At 38.4% G+C, this 18489-nt stretch overlaps 1 protein-coding gene across 1 annotated transcript in view; it reads right to left on the bottom strand.

Moving 5' to 3' along the window:
- The window catches only part of LOC122794924 (probable ATP-dependent RNA helicase DDX60), a 3096781-nt gene that overhangs the window by 649699 nt on the left and 2428593 nt on the right, over window positions 1-18489 (bottom strand). Inside the window, exon 32 of the mRNA XM_044063517.1 lies at window positions 16853-17000. Within this exon, the coding sequence (XP_043919452.1) occupies window positions 16853-17000 (148 nt within the window). The remainder of the gene's footprint in view (window positions 1-16852; window positions 17001-18489) is intronic.

Raw genomic sequence — 18489 nt, 5'->3', positions numbered from 1 at the left:
CCATAGCCCACTGGTTTTGGCCTGCACCGCAGAGAAGTATACCCCAAATAAGATCTTTGTCATTAAGGTCCTGTGAAGGTGTCTTCAGTGCCACTGCAGTTTTTGGTAGAAATGTGCACAGATCAAAATTATTTTCTATTTCTATGTATAGACATAAGATGCAGTCAACCATGGCCATGGGTTGCACTATTGTTGATTGAATGCTTTGATCAGTGCAGCAGATATTTACAGTGTTTTACAAGTGAATTGGGTGACACGTATTGCAACCACTAACTGCATCGATTTTTTGTGTGTGGTACAAGTTCTTCACTATTATCCACAAAGATCTGACACAATGCCCCAGTATTTGGCTTATTGCTACCAAACAAGATGAGGTCACATGACTGAAGGCATGTCATTCCATAGATTTCCCTGCAAAGCACAACAGTGCACACTCTGGGTACATCAATGTGGAACCAACGCTGGTGACATTCTAAAATTTGTAAAGGGGGAGATAGTTAGCAACTCCCCAAAGCATTACTTGTGTTCCTGTCACTTTGAAAACCAAGCTGGATTACTGCTTTGAATTGATGCTAGAAGACATGAAACCACGTAGACATCATCATATATTGAAGGCCACTGCTCTAACAACACTGTTTGACTTTGTTCCAAATCGAGAAAGAAATACTTCAGTGCAACACATTGAACGGAACATGTGAAGAAAGGTATGTCTATTCATACAGTGAAAACTGCTATGAAGTGACGTCATGACAGTACTGCTGTAACTGCAATATTTGGAAAACAATATTATAAAACACTAACCAGTAGCAGGGATGTATTTAAGCACTGTAAGGTTGATGTTGATTGTCATTAATATTTATTTTATTTACTTATTTTACATTTGTTAACCGGGATAGTCCAGCTGGATATATGTCCATTTTCAGTGGAGGCCCGGGGAGAAAAGCTCCAAAGAGACAATTAAACAGAACATACAGACAAACTTGGGTACATATTTCACCTAGATCCTTTAAGGTATCTAGTTAATGACACTTATAGGTATAAATTGCAGACACTTACAGATTAAAGTCACAGACAGATACATATTTCAACTAGATCCATTAGGGTATCTTGTTATTGACACATATAGGTATAGGCTGCAGACACTAGATGGATACAGTTGCAATAGTCATTAAACAGTATTACATTGTTAATAGTAACATTGTTATATGAATATTATCATAACTTTGATATGGTACATGTTTATATGCAAGTAACAGATATGACTCTAGTTTAGGACAATAGTTACCATAGTACTGAAGTGGTGCAGATATTAGTCTGGAGTAGAGCATGGACATAACCATTTGCTACTGAGGAAGTTGCGGATAGTTTTTTTTAAATTTAGGCAGTGAGGTTATCAGGGATAAGGATGTGGGTAGGGAGTTCCAGATTTTGGCCACATAAGAGGAGTAAAGGGAATCTCCTGCATGGTTGTTGGATCTAGTAACAGCTAACTGTAGTTTATCAGTTGAGCGGAGTTGCCTGGAACATGAATATTGTTGGATAATATTACCCTGTGAAGGAGATATATTTTGTTGATAGAGTATCTTGTGAGTAGTAACTAGCTGACTATAGATAAGTAAGTTAGGTAGTTCCATCCAACCCAATTGCTTTAGGTTTAGGCAGTGATGAGTTCTATATGAGCTGTTGTTGGCAAATTTGGCTATCTGATTGTAGCAGGTTGTCATTTTATTGATTTCTGTTTTGGATAAGTTAGTCAGGATGGGTGAGGCATACAGTAGTGTTGAGAGAAGGTGTGAACGTGCAATTGTAGTTCTAGCATTATGGGTCAGGAATGCTTTGTGCTTGTAGAGGCTGCTTAGCTTTTTGTTAGTATTTTTAATGGCCAGATTAATATGTACATCAAACTTGAGCTTATTATCAATAGTAATGCCAAGTAGTTTAGTCTGGGTATCAGGTGATATGGGGGTACCGTTATTAGAGTGGATAGTAAAGGTGCATGTGGGGGCAGTTGTAGTTGAGGGATAGAATAGCAGAAGCTTGGATTTTTTGGGGTTGAGGATTAAGCCATTCTCAGTGAGCCATGTTTCCACTGAGTGAAAGTTATCCTGGGTATTTTTGTGGAGGTCTAGTAAAGTAGGGGCATTAGATATTATAGTTGAAACGTCTGCATATTGTATAAGGGTTGAACTTTTTGTAGCTGAGTGGAGATTATTTGTAAAAATTGAGAATAGCAAGGGGCCTAGTATAGATCCCTGAGGAACTCCGAGTGTAACAGGTAAGAGTGGAGCTAAGTTCTTATTCCATAGTACTGCCTGTTGTCTATTGTTAAGGTAGTCTCTAAACCAGGAGACTGATAAGTTATCAAGGCCTAGGTTTACAAAATGGGAGATTAATTTCTCATGGTTAACCATATCAAATGCCTTTGATAGGTCAAGGAAGAGGGCTGAAGAAAGTTTACCATTATTCCTGTTGTGATTAATGGTATCTGTGAATGCTAGCAGGGCAGTAGTGGTGCTATGTCCTGGCCGAAACCCATGTTGTGTATGAGATAGGAGCCCTTGATCCGTGAGATGTGTCATTAATTGATGGTGGATACATTTTTCTAATATTTTAGCAAGTGGGGATAGTATTGCTATTGGTCTGTAGTTAGATATGTCATAAGAATTTCCCCCTTTGTGTAGGGGTATAATATAGGCAGTTTTCCAGATCAACTGTACTGAACCTTCTGATATGGATTGGTTAATTAGGATTGAGACTGGTTTAGCTATTTCATTTGCTGCTAGTTTTAAGAATTTATTGGGGAGGGAATCTTATGCTATTGTTGTTGGTTTTAGTTGGGATAGTAGTTTTCTTATATAGGAGGTTGAGGTGGGTTGTAGCTTAAATGTGGGGCTGTTTGGTTTGGGGGAGGTACTAGTAGTATTTGTATAAGTTTGATTTTGGGCAAGAGCAAAGTACAGTTTCAGTAAAGAATGAGTTAAATGATTCAGCTATGTTTTCTTTTGTTAAACCTGTTGTTGGGGGTGGGGTAGTGGTTTTGCCAGGGTGTAGTAACCTGTTTAAGCCTGCCCAGAATTTTTTTGGATTGTTTGAGTATTGGGTTTGATGGGTTATAAAGTAATTTCTTTTATCTTGTATTACTAGTTTCTTAGTAAGGTTTCTTAACTGCTGGTATGCTAGCTGTGTTCCTGGATTTTTGTTGGACCTCCAGGCTTTCCAGGCTGTATTCCTAACTTTTATTTTTTGCCTTGTTTCCCTTGTTAACCATGGAACTATTTTGGATTTAATTCTGGTAGTTCTTGGTGGGGCATGCCTATTTAGTATCTCTAGGAAGGTAGAGTTGAAGTGTTTGATAGCTTCATCAAGGGGTAAGTAATACAGTTGCGACCAGTTGTAGAGCTGTAGGTCTTGTAAGAAGTTTGGTAAGTTGAAGTGTTTTTTGTTTGTTATTGTTTGGAGTATAGGGGTTTGAGGATGGTGGGTGTTATATTTGAGTAGGAAGGTAGTTTGATGGTCACTTAGTGAGTCAGGAAGGGTACCTGCTAAGTATGAGGGAGATATTTTATTTAGTAGAATCCAGTCTAAAAGTGATTCTCTTTGACTATTTTTGTCGACTCGGGTGGGTTCTTTGATTAGTTGAGAGAAGGTAAGTAGGTTGATATGATTAGTGGGAGCCTGGGATGAGCAAGTAAGCCAGTCAATAGAATGAAACTGATGTGACATACCACGGCATTACCTGTAGCCTGAAGTAAGGTGGAGATCCTAAGAAGGGAGTTAAGGATTTGATGCTATTTGTACTACATCAGTACTGTGTGGATACCTTACTGTTGAATATGCATGTGCAACTGTATAATACATCAGTGGGTCAGTTTGAGCTTAGCAGTACATGAAGTGTTTTTCCTTCTAATTTCCAGCTTGTGGAGGACTTGCTGTCAGAAGCACAGCCTATGCAAGAGGATTTGGAGGACCCACTCAGCTGCAGTAATATGCAGGCAAATCAAATGGCTTGCAGCAGGCCAAAGTACATCTGAAAGGATACTATGCACTTCTTTTTTCACTTCTTGCACAACGGTGTACAATTGAGACTTAATTACAGTGCATAATATTTACCTTTGTGATGAGATGAAAATCGGACTATGCATATGTGACTGATTACTGCAGTAGAGTTGACTATGAGTTGTTTCACATCTGAGTGACTAACACACAGGGATGGAGGTATGAGTAGTATAATTATAGTAAGGTGGGCATTTCCATGATGGATGTTATCAAGCCACACACTTCAGTTAAATAAGAAAAAAATAAAAGTTAAGGGGTGTGACTCCTATTTCCCCGACTTTTAGAAATATTTCCAATGCCCCCCCCCCCCGTTGTGAAAAGAGGCTACTAGACTAGTGGGTACTGACACATTCAACAAAAGACAAGGGTATGTATACGTAAATGGATAGAGAGATGCATAAATCGTTATATCATTCTTATTTCTTCTCTACTTGGCTTAATAGCAGCATTCATCGATTATGCAGCAGGAGGATCATCCTCAGAGGATGGAGATGGACATTACACAGCCGAAGACAACTCCGTACTTCTGTACTCAGATTCAGGCATTCAGCCTAACTGATATGTACTAAGTAGAACATCAGTAACATAACACAAGATGCCATACACATGGTGGCAATGTGCACTGATTGCTTTGTGGTGTCATTAAGTAATAGTGAGCATAGTCGGTTTTGCAGTTTGTAGTGCACTTATGGGTTACATGCCTTGGCACCTAGGGGACAGCAGTGTAGCAGTTTGTCACTGCTCAGCTTGTTCTAGAACTCAGAAGAAATGGTATGGTCAAACTTGAAAGGGAATTGGCAGGGAAGAGCGTGTAGCATAGCTGCATGTTTGTGCTTTATTTACACAACCAATTTTCAATCTGCCTGTTTGTTGTTAATGTTTTGCTAACAGGGCACAATTTCAGTCTGAGGTCATGGTAGAACATTTTAAAGCAGAAGTATTTCATTCTGGTATGATACGCAACTGACCCCGTATTGTGAAAGACGGACATTATAGACTTGTAATATCAATCTTAGTTGATGTTTTATTTTTAAATGTGTACCATAGCACAAGCTTTCCAACCGAGAAGGGGACACTCCTTACTGTCATATAAGAATAGTTCTTAACACAATTTTCATAATTCAGTGTGAAATACACTTACCTAAGGCAGTGAAAGGGTGTTTGTAAAGCATAAAAATGCTGCAAGCGTTTTTAAGTACTCAGCAGTACTGTGTATGCTAAGTGTAATGTATGCAACAAACTTTTGAGATATACTGCTATAGATGCCTACATTTTGGGTTCTAAACAGGTAGAGATGGAAATTCTACCAGTCTGCACAGACGTCATTGTGGACAACATTGAAGTAATGAGTAGCGCATTCACAAAACCGAGTAAGAAGAACAAGTCCTGTCAGACCAAAAAAATGTGGAATGCATGCAGTGTTGGAATACAGGCAAACATACCGGATACTAGGAATGACACCACAAAAGGTAGGTTTACAGAAAGGCCATGATGTTGCTATTCAATTCCCAGAAACAGTAGTGCAACCACTGATAGATCACAATTACAGTAAGGTGTCAAAATGCTCACTGAAGAGAGTTGAATTGCAGGCAAGCACAGAAGAGGATGTAGGTCATAATGATAAGACTTCAGACAGTGATAATAACCAATATTCAGTGCTACAGTCTAGCACTGAAGCAGTGCAAGTCCAAGAACAACACGATGACTACAGCATCTTTAGTGACACCTGTACTGAAGACTGTACATCTTGAAGGAAGTACAGGAAATTAGACTGAGGACATTCAGGAAGACCCAGACTGGTGTGAATCTTCAGTGAGCATGTCTCAATCTGAGGGGGAGGAGTCATTTCAGGAACTTTCAGAGGAGGAGATTCTTGCTGGGCAAAAAAAAAAAAATCATTGTTTTTCAGAGCTGCCTTGATAAGTTGTTGATAAAGCTGATATGTCCTGTGTGCAAGACACCGGCTTATGAAATTGAGAAAAAGACCATAACTTGGTACATTTGTTTCTGTGAAAGTGTCCTGTTTTAATGGAAATGAAATTGTAAGTTGGGAAAGCCAACCACTGCTTGATCGAATGCCTGCAGGAAACCTAATGAGTGCATCCGAAGTACATACACACACATATTGAGGTTTTGTACCTACCTTGGTCTAGAATTCATTGGAAAGACCACATACTATGAAATAGTCAGTATCTTTTCTCAGATGTTCAATTCCATTGGCATGAAATAGTCAGTATCTTTTCTCAGATGTTCAATTCCATTGGCATGAGCATCAGAAGCAGCTGTTGAAGGACATAGAAGGGAGATTGTTATCATTAGGTGAAGATGGATGCTGTGACAGCCCAAGATAAGTACTGTATCTACAGTATGATGGATTTAGACATAGGACACATACTGGATTTTTCAGACACAGGATACATACTGGATTTTGCAGTGTGGCAGGTTTGTGAAAGGGTGGCATCAGAAGATTTTGAAAGGTGTATGAGAAATTTAATTAGTAAGGCTGTGACTATCAGTGTAGTAACAACAGACAGGCATTGTGGAATAGCAACAGTAATTCGTAGTGAATTTACTCAGACAGAACATCAGTTTGACATCTGCACATGTGCAAAAGTATTCGTAAAAAATTTATCTTAGCTGCTAAACAGAAAGGACGAGAGGATTTAATGACATGGTGTTGCAGTATATGTAATCATTTGTGGTGGTGTACGGCAACGTGTGATGAGGATCCAGTATTACTTGTGGAGAAATGATTGTCCCTGTCATTTCACATGATTGACCAACTTAGCTGTGGGGGGCACTACAAAACATGTAAAATGTCCACACGAAGTACCAGCTCATTGAGGGACTGATAAAAAGTGTCTAGACGAAGGTGGGGAGTGCCTCAGTGCACTGTAGAAGATTGTAGGGAGTGCCACAGTGCACTGTAGAAGATTGTAAGTAACTCATTGCTTCTAAAAGATCTGAAGCAGTCTACAAAGTTTTGTCATACAGGCAATCTGGAGGTATTCCATACATTTCAGAGAAAAAAAAAACGTTGGTGGCACACAGCAGGTATGTTAGCAAAAGTATGTTTAATATAAAAGAACACAGAGAAAGTAAGTACTTTCGTGGACAACTCCCGCTTCATCAGACTAACATTAAACAGGTTTAACAAAACATTTTAAATAGACTCATAAATCACATAGCAACCCATAAAAACAAGACATAAAAGCGTGTGGAGTACATATTAAAGTGCTAGCACACTAAGGTGCTAATGTTATAAAATAAAATAGTCAACAACTATACAAATATCCTAACTATTTAAAACTCTAATAATGCCTTCATAAAGCCATGTATTAAAATTATATATATATATATATATATATATATATATATATATATATATATACACAAAAATATATTCATAAAATACATAAGTATATAATCTGTGTGTTCAAAAAATACAGTACATATAAAAAGTATAAAAATATATATAGCGAGGCTAAGCACAGTAAATACTACTAAAATGTATGTATTATACATACACATTACATACAAATATTAATGTTTCAGTGATCTTGCTCTTAAAAAAGGTTTTAAGGATACTTTATTATTAAGTCCAGGTGGTACATCCGCCTGGAATTTGAGTATCCATTCCTGCTCAACACCTTCTGTACGACTATTCAAATTACCTCCTCTTTTATTAACAGGGACTATTTTAAGTACAAAAAACTTAAAACCATACCTTGCTGTGCCGTTAATGTTCAAATTTAGAGCACTTCAGCTATGCAGGCATGAAAGCAAGAACGATGTTAGCTATTTTGGACCACAATGCAAATCAAAATAGGGAGCATTTAGTTATTAGGTGCCCCTCTAGTTGCTCCGGGTCAGTTGGTGAAAAGAGATACAGAATAGTGTATCCCAAGGCAAAGCAGGAGTGGATAGCAAAGCCTATATTTAAAGGTAGGAAGTATGACTACATCTATAACCTCATGATGAATGTAGTGTCTGCCAAGATAAGTAGTCCCTGTGTGGAGCCATTGGAAGTACCACAACTGCCCAGAAACACAGCTAGATCTGAATGGCCTGAGAAAAATACTGCCATTTCACAGTTACTGTCATGCTTTGGCAATAAGTAGTCAGGTACACAAAGAACTGTACAGTTATAATGAGTACATGGTAAATCAATATTGAGTAATGCAGAAAAGAAGAAGAACCTGTACGACATGTGGTGAGGTTAGTGCAGCTCAAATTCTAAGCAGTGAAATTGTTATTATTAATAAACAGTGTCAGGTAGTCTACAAGACTTTGACAGCAGCAACTAATCTGACTACTGTCATTCCGCAGAGGAAAGAAATGCAGGTAGAAACATTGGTAGTTACAAGTTGTGAAATGTTCCACTATGGCAAGATTTTACATATTTCCTTTGAGAGTAAGACAGTCATTTATAAGCAATTACAGAAACTGATGTGAACTCTTTTACAAAAATGAAATGTAGCTGTTGGATGGGATGGCCCATTGAATTTGTATCATGTGGATTTCAGGAGCTGAAATTATTGAATAAAGTCTTTGTTTCCATCCACTTTTGCACATACTTAGGGTGACTACGCTAATGTGTTTGAACATACTTGCTGTAGTGAGAAAATGTGGACTGGTCTCAGCTAATGAGATGGAAGGGTGACAGACATTTGGGATAACATCAGTAGTATGTATTAGCTGAAAATGACCTGTCTGAGTGGGTATTAATAAATACAAAGCAAGAGTATGATGTCGTAAATTGTGTGTGTGTGTGTGTGTGTGTGTGTGTGTGTGTGTGTGTGTGTGTGTGTATACACACACACACACACACACACACACACACACACACACACACACACATATATATATATATATATATATATATATATATATATATATATATATATATATTTATACATATAAATCTTTTTATAGATCTGTGTAATGTGTGTGTATGGTTCTCTCTATCATCTATGAGTGATGGTGATTGAGAAATACTGATATGAAAATTGTGTAATATGTATGCCACTAATGCAATGTAACTGGCGTGAACATCGTTGGAGCTGAATGTCAAAGGTCGTGATCAAAAATGTATTTAACATGGATGCAGGAAGTACACTGCAGATAATCAAGGTGGTACTGACGTGATATTTTATAATCTACAAGAATTATGCATTTACTCATATGTATGTGTGTATGTTTGAAACATAACAGTAAATATTCTTGACGTGCATTACAGGAGATGTCAATGTGGAGATACCAGCTAGAGAAAGATGACCTTGAAGAAATCTGAAAATATTGGTAGAGTAGTCATGGTAAATATTGCACAGAAGAAACCTAACAGCAAAGGTAAGTGTAATGGCATTTATAATGACAGCCCTTGCACCATATGGGACAGCTCATACTTGAGTTTGTAAAGTACACAATAGTCATACTGTGTTTTTTGGGGGAAAGGAAATTTCACAATGTTTTGTTTTATTCAAAATTTTTACTAGATGGTGAAGGAGTTACTCTGGAATAAGAATAGTGCCATTGTTTCAAGCTTGCCATATTCAAAGTGGTTATAGTGGGAAGATAAAATTTGTGGTGACACCACCCATTCACGGATATCAGCTAGGAAAGGTGTCAGCATATTGCACATTGATGAACAGAAACATTGCGGAAGCATGCTACAACCAGGATGTTGGACACTGACAGTGTGACCCATATGTTCATAGATGTTTACTAGGCTGATGACCACAAGGGCCTTTTTAAGCCTAGTCACGTATCCCAAATCTCTGACAAGTTCTGTTACCCTTGATAAATGTAAGCAGGGACCTTGGAGATGTACCATTTATAGGTTACCTGTGTCAGTTAGAGACATAGGTGCCAAACCAGGGATGAATTTCCAGTTTTCCATCCAATTGTTCAAGTTGCACTTGAATTGGGTTAGGGAGGAACTCTGCTTCACATGGATGGGGAGCCTGTTCCATAGATGTGGTAGTCTCTGGGATACATACCTATCTCTCCAGCAGGTCATATTTATATCACAGCCAAGGTTCAAGTCTTTAGAATGGGTACTTCTGGTGCTGTTTGTTTTGTGGATATGCAGGAGGTCCATCAGAGTGGGGTCTGACAATGCCCTGTATGCCAGGCATAGATCTCCCCTCAAAAGCTTGCAGGAGACAGAATACAGGGATAGGGCCTTGAAGAGGTCTGCATAGGACATTTTGCTTACATCCTGTAATTCTTTTAGTGAGAAACCTCTGTGGACATTCCAATTGTTGTATATGCCTGATTAGGTACATACCAAAGGGGGCATCATACTCAACAGGTTTGATAAATGCAGAATACAGTGGTACAATGACTTCCTTGGACTTAGATGCCATACCTTTGTTTATAAGTTGCATAGCATAGAATGAGTTCCTCACCATTGTAGACATGTGATGGTCCAAGGTTAGTTTACCATCTGTGTGTGTCCCTATGTCCTTGACTACTTGGTCAACTCTAAGGGGTGTATTCTGAATATGATAATTACCAGGGATGGATGATTTCCCAAAGGATACTATTATGCATTTCTTGGCATTTAGTTTTAGTCCATGGCTCTGACATCAGCTGTTTGCTTTTGTCAGCCCCTCCTGGAAAACATTTGTGTCAGTGTGAGATTCAATGACAGCTCCTAATTTGCACTCATCTGCAAATTTAGTGAGCCAGAAACCATTGACATTGGCCCTGACGTCTAAGAAGTAAATGCCAAAAAAGAGTGATCCAAGGACTGATCCCTGAGAGACTCCAGTTGTGACTGGCCTCTTTGTAGAGGTGGACTCCCCAATTCTAACTTCCTGGGTCCTGTTTGTGAGCTAGTTGGCTATCCACCAGGTGACATATGGGTTCGTACCTAACCTTTTGAGTTTGTCAACAATGCCCGAGTGGGGTATTGTGTCAAATGCCTTGGCCAGGTCAAGGTAGGGGGTGTGAATGATTTTGCTCTCATCCATTGCTTTGGTGATCTTCTCGAAGAAGTCCACCAGGTTAAGAAGGAATGATCTGCCCCTGACAAAACCAAACTGGGTTGGGTTCAGTGTCTGGAGGTTTACTATATCTCCATTGATCATCTCCATAATTCTTTCCATGGCTTTACATATAAGACTAGTGAGATGTATGGGTCTGTAGATGGCCCACCTTTGTGCAGAGGAATGACTATTGCCTTTCTTCATTTATGAGGCATGAAGACTGTTTGGATACTACAGTTACATAGTAATTCCACAGGCCCTGATAAGTCATGTTTCATGGTATTTATAAGGCATCCTGGGCCCACTGATGCAGTATTCTTGGTCTTATAGAGAGCATCAAGGACCTGTTCCTTAGTGATAGTAGGGGGAGTTATATTTCTTGATATTTCCTGAGGGAAGGTTTAGGGGGAGAGAGGGGTAAAGTTGGAGATGAATTTATCAACCAGGAGGTTTGCTATATCTTCTGGATCAGTATAGTTGGCTCCACTTACAATGAGCTCTGCACGCAATTGTGTATTACCTTTGAGGTTGCAGACAGAGCTAAAGAATGCTTTGCAGTTGTCCTTGGCCTGGGAGCTCAGACATAACATCAAATTTGGCTTTGGTAGACTTTATTTGTCCTCTGAGTTGTTTGTTTAGTTTGATGAGAGTGATTTTATCCTGCTGGGTGCTGCACCTCCTAATTTTTGCCATGGTTTTCTTCCTCCTGTTATACAGCCTATTGGTTTTGTGATTCCACCAGTGTGGCTTGTTTTTTGAGTAAGTTCTGTACTTCTTCCTGGTGGGTACAGCTGCCTCTATGCAGCTATTAACATGCTTGTACAGGGTTTCTGTGAACAGTTCTGCATAGGCAGCAGAGTTCTCAGGGTTTATGGGGGCTTGAAATCTTTCCAGGTTCTCACTTAATAGTAGGAGGTTAGCCTTAGAATAGTTCCTGAATATTTCAGGTTTAGCTGGGGGGTCCAGGTTTTATTTTCACTTCAAAGGAGACCATTTTGTGGTCTGATCTTACCAGGGAAGGCATTACAGTAGGGGGTGTGCAGCACTCTCCCATTAGTGAGGACCAGATCCAGTATATTTGCACCCCTAGTTGATGTATTGACTATCAGGTCCAGGGAGTTTGTGTTTACAAAATCCAGGAATCTCTGTGCATATATGTTTGGTGTTATATAAGATTCCCAGTTAATAGTGGGGTAATTAAAGTCATCCATGAATATGGTATTGGGTTGGATGGTTAATGTTTCTAACAAGGTATGGGTTTCCTGGGTCAAAGATACAGATTTATAGATTGCAAGAAAATGGTATTGGATTTTGCCTATGGTAATTTGAGCATAGATCAGCTCAAGTGCATCGTTCTGTTTGACCAAACTTGAAGTATATTTATTTTTGATATAAACAGAGACACCTCCACCTTAAGTTCCTGCCTGTGAAGTAGCTGGCCTAAATGTGTGGAAGGCATTATAACCTTGCACTGCTGATGTGCTCTCTACAGCTTTAAACCATGTCTCAGTGACAGCACAGATGTCAGCAATCTCTAGGGTAAAGAGAGCTTCTGGGGAGTGGAGTTTTTTGTTTAGACTCCTAGCATGCCAGAAATGTTTGGTAACACAGTGCTTGTTGAATGATGTAGTTATGGAGGAGATGCAACCAAAGGGTTCAGGGGCATTAATTTTATGTTGCTCATTTTCTGATGGCAGAATTGCAACACTTAACAGTTGTAAGGGCCATACTCTGGTGACCTGAACTCCCGGCCTGTGTGACACTATTACTTTATGTAGGATGATGCAGTAAGTGAAGGGAACTGCAATGATGGGTAGCTGCACTCATTCTAAGACTAAAACTGTAAGTACCTTGAGGTCAGTGCTACTAATTAGTGGACATTTGTTGTAGCTGACTTACTCTATCTTATAACAGACCGTCATTCACATAGTTAATGGCAATGTCAATCTTGTAAACAAAGATTAGCATAGTTGTTGCAAGCCCACCCATAGGATGTGTAGAGTAGTGCTCAAGCACAGTGGAAGTATTCATTTTAACATGCACAGGACAATTTTGTATAAGTAGTTGTATAGTCTCTTTTATTTCAATGGCTTTGATTACTATTAAAGCAAGTACATTAGTTGCAATAGGGCACTGACAAGTTCATAAGGCCATGGATAGAGGTACAGAAAAGAATTAGTCTCAGCAAACATGCTGTGTTTCTATACAGTAGCTATTATCAGAAGAGAAAACATAGTGAGCAAATTTAACAAACTGGAATCAATCTCATGGAAAGACACCTTTTTACACAATGTCTGAGAAACCATTATTGGCCATGAGCCGTAATACCAAGAGGGTGGTCACATTTCACAGGCAACACACTGTTCAGAATCCTGTGTATCAGTTATGCCCTCTTAACAGTGTTTTTATAGTCCAAGCCATTGTGTAATGTGCTCCCTTTCAGCTGAGCAGATGGTGACGGCTGGTTCCATTGACACATTTTAACTTGTGTTACCATGTACTAATGTCTGATGTGCAGTGTGAGAGGGAATTACATTACCCAGCTGTCACAAAGTTTATGGCAAAGGGGTATGTGTAATGTGGGAAAGTTTGTTGGTATCCAGAAGTAATTTGTAGGTTATACAGAAATTTTCACAACCAGCCCAGTGCTATGAAGTATGTGTATGGATCTCTGCCTGCTCTGTTCAGGAAAACTTTGAGTAAGATGTGCAATATTCCAAAAGGCCGTACAGCATGGCCTGGTACAGTGACTTGCACAAAGGCAGACAGGAAAATTATGAAGGAAAAATTGACATTCTGTACTCAAGACATTATAAAATAGAAGTTTAGTCCTGTGCGCTTACTGCCTGACATCACAAGTACAGCTAGTACAACTGGAATGGGATGCTGCAATCCTCAATTTACTGAAGGTTGTAACCCTCCTAAGTGGTGTTTCCTGCAAACTGCACACATTTATTTCTTAGTTTTGGAGAGGCCATGACATAAGTTGCAATGTGACATTATGAAGGTCTCTGTTTTGCTGAATAGTGTGTCTTTTGCACATTAACAACTTAACAGATGAGCGGATTAACATTATAATTGAAAATATGCACAAAGACAAGAGTTGCTCAAAGAAAAATGACTGATGCTAGGGCAAGGAATAGAGAATTGCTTAATAATTTGCCACGGAATTTGAGAACAGCACAGTAAGTTAAAAATGCGTTAGTTATATGACTAATACAAGTGATATAAAATTTCCTAAAGTATTCAGTACCCAATCCCCCCCCCCCCAAAAAAAAAAAGGCTGTTGCACTGCATGGATTGTGGCATAGAGTTAATTTTCAGTACATTCATTTACTGTTCCAGTATCATGGAGTCAGGTTTGCAAAATACTGTTTTGCTGTAATTCAACAAATCTGGAGATCACTAGAATGCCAGGAAATTACAGAAACAACATGTCACAAGACAGCTGTTCTTCAGAAAGAAATAGTTACACAAAACTAAGTTAACACAATGTGTTGTACATATGGTAAGGGTTAAATTAATTGTCACTAGTAATAAAAAACATACCCAAATAATCAAGTAGTTTCTGCAACTTGCTTCCAGAAAAATATAATGAAACTATTAAAATAAATAAATAAATCTTCCTACTGCAGGAAAAACAATTTCAATAAATAAATAAATATTCCTACTGCAGGCAGAGTGGAGGAGATTTATATTCAAAGTCCCTTCCTTTCCATTAAGAGCTGTTAACTGCACTTGATTCTGCAAGGGTTTCTCAGTGCAGTGACAGTTTTAACACCTCTGCAGTAGTGTGGGGAGAAGGGACTGTCATTACACCTTGGACAACAAAAGAAAACCCTGAACAAAGGCCTGTAATTTAGCTAATTTTCTGGCTGTAGCTGGATACCTTCTAAGTATAGTGTAAAACAAACTCTGAGCAAAACATAAATGAGGGTGATAAGAGACAGAAAAGAAGCAGTCTTCTTACAGAAGTAATACAAGATGACAGCGACTCACACAAATCCCATTATATGTCACTGGCATGGGAATTCACAGTTACTTCCTTATGTCTGGCATGAGTCACAGAAAGCAGACTTGAAATGCATTATGGGAACGAGAAAGGGTTGAGGAAGAACAAGATCAAGTTGAATTATTAAGCCCCATTGGGAGCCATGTTGTGGTAAACACGCTAAAATTATAAATAAAGGACTTAGAGTGATTTTGAGGTGTTAAAATAGGTTTGGAAACAAAGACTTAAAAAAGAACATATTTATATTTAGTTATAGGGTGGAGTTTTCCTTTAACAATCACACTTTGTTATTATCGTATTCACATTTTGTTATTACATGCTTACCACTAAAACACATCAAGTTATTCTGTGATACCAATCTGTTTTAACTTTTTGCTGCTTTTAGTTATGTACGTGGACAGCCAGTACATTACACAATATTTCAAAATTCTGTACATATTCTGTTAAGTAAACAGTGAAGGGATAAAGCACATTAAAAAACAGAAAAGCAGAACTCAAATGCATTTCCTGCACACTACACCTTCTGGAAGTACTTGACTTACATCAAGTACCACCACAACACAAACTTTAAGAAGAGACTATCTGTTAAACTATTACCCAATATCAAATCTCTAACGTATGCACATAAGAACATTAAGACCTATATATATATATACATTTATATACATAGACACATAGCCGGCCTTAGGCATAGGCCAACTGTTCCCTAGTGACGCCTAGGGAGTCACTCTAGCAGGGTGCTTTTCTAGTAATCTGGATGGTGTAGGTATACCAGGATGGGGGCATCAAGTGGTGTTAGGGGGGCTCTGTGGAGACCTTTTGCATACAGTACCAGCTGACCAAAGGCCGTCCCTGCACAGACACACACACACACACACACACACACACACACACACACACACACACACACACACACACACACACACACACACACACACACACACACACACATCAGATCTCAGTTATGTCAGAATAAAATTATACCAGACTTTTTGTATAAGATTTCTGTCTTGTAAACCCATGTTGGTAAATGTCAAAATATTCTTAACCACTTCCTACAAATAGGGACAAACTGACATTATTTTAGTATTACGCTATGACTGCTGCAAATATTCAGGTAATAATGTGACATTAAAGAACACAGAAGTATAAATTCCTAAATTCACATCACTTTAATGTAGATTGAGAATTGCCATTTTTATATTAAATGATTGTGCATGGGTATCTGACTAACTGGCAATAACATGTTTTTTTTCTTTTCTTGAAGTTAACAGCAAAACTTTATATTTCAAAACTTTACAGCAAAATGTTTTTAAACTGCTGTAGCATTTCAGGGGAGATGTGTGTACTTAAATTTCTTTGCTAATTCTACCCATTTAGTATTTCTAGACTTGAATAAAAATAATCATACATTAACATGGACAGCATTATTTGGAGTAGATGGTTTCGGAAAAATATTTTGAAAATTGTTAGAGATCTGTTTAGTTAAAACTACAGCAGAAGAAACACACTTTAGTGTAGTAAATATAAATATCAGTGGAAAGAAAAGAGTTGCATCCTATGGGTTGGGTGATTAGCATAATGGTTAAGGTGTTTACCTTACAGACATAAGGTGCAGGGTTTGATTCTCACATTGGGTAATTGGCTAGGCTTAAAATGGCCTAGAAAGACAGTTAGCTGAGTAGTAATCTATAAACCTATAACCTAAACCTATATCAGCCTGAAATATATTACCACACAAAATATTTTTCATTTTACCAACTGCATTCAAATCGATGAAAGATGATCTTACCTTTATTTGTTAGAGACCTTTTACACAACTTGTGAAAAAGACCCTTTTCCAGAAATCTGATCAGCACAAAATTAGATGGCTCATGATAATGTAAATGAGTTGCTAGTCCAGAAAACCCCTGTGGTTTGCTTTCTTGATCGATGTATCCCTACAGAAATCAAATTTACTTTTTTACTTCACATATTGTAGTAAATCACAGAAACTGCTTAACACATACAATGTTTAAAAAGTGATAAACTACTAGCAAACAAGATGATAATGAATGCAAGAGTACTAAATGAATTTTTATTCCCAATTGGACCTGCTTGATGACTTCACTCCCTATACTCAGCTGGCACATTTCTTCCAGATTGGGTGAGCGCTAGATATCCCAAAGTAGACAAGAGTCCTATAAGCTATTTACTCCTGCCCAGAATGACTAATCAGCCAATTCTTCTTCCTTTGTTGCAATAGATGGATGCTATGAAATGGCCGAAATATAAGATCTGGTGAGGTGGCAGCCTACCTCCATGGCACCTGTATGAGATCTGCAGTTGCTACCAGCCTCAGAGACCATGTGGAAGCTCCAAAAATGTAACACTTTGTGCTCCCACTAGATGTCATCCAAGTGGCAAGTCAGAGTTGACTTATCCCCACCAGAATGGACTAGCCAGCAGTGACCACTCACAACCGTCCTCCTGTAACAGCTCCTACAGGCATCTGAGCCACTAGTCAAACTCAGGTTACCTACATCATAGTCAGGCTTTTATCCTTATATGACACTGAGTTGGCTAAATGAATTTTATGTATTACAGTGTAGCCTTACAAAGTATTACTATAAATCATTCTCTTAAATAAACTTTTTACAGACAACAAAATGCCTGATATATATATATATATATATATATATATATATTTATTTTTTCTTTTTATGAAACACGACTTACTGTTTTCTTCCATTTCTCAAAGCATCACTTCTGATTCATACCATTCTCCTCTGCTAATACCCAAATTCAGACTGCACAACTAAAACTATATGCCTCATCATGTGTTGGGGTGCAACTTTCGGGAATGCTCTCAAGCCTTATTTTACCTCCTTTAGCTTCACAGAAAACAATCAACATGCTGTTTGCCATTTCTTTGAGCTGCATTACGATCTGTATTTTAATACTATAGCTTCAGTGGCTATGTGAGTATGCAGATTTCGACATACACTTTACTTTTACTTAGGTATCTCTTCTATTGGCAAATAACTTTTACCTTCAGGAAGTAAACTAGCTAAACTGATGAGGGGCATGAATCATGCCTGACTTGGAATACCAAGTGCTTCATGACCAAAATGAAAAAAAGTTAATAGAAAGCACCCATGTTGTGTGACACAGTTCTTTCTGACATCCAAGGATCTCACTGAGAATGGCATATGTAAACTTTGATAAAGTATAACCAAGCAATCTACTCATTTACATGGAAAGTTAAACTGCTTCAGAACTTCAGTTAACTAACTCCAGGACAGCCTACTAAATGCTTTCTCTGCATCAAGACTAAAGGCATTCTAAGGAGCCTTGCTGCCTCATGCAGACTCCAAAAAGCTCCATCATTTTTATTATCCAATCTTATGGTTGGTTACATAGAAACAATCATAACTGGTTGGGATGGAC

The sequence above is a fragment of the Protopterus annectens genome, chromosome 2.part1 (assembly GCF_019279795.1).
Source record: "Protopterus annectens isolate FY-2018-M chromosome 2.part1, PAN1.0, whole genome shotgun sequence".
In the NCBI taxonomy this organism is placed as follows: domain Eukaryota; kingdom Metazoa; phylum Chordata; order Ceratodontiformes; family Protopteridae; genus Protopterus; species Protopterus annectens.
Note: the sequence above shows the minus strand (reverse complement) of the source record. Positions and strands in the feature narration are given on the sequence as shown.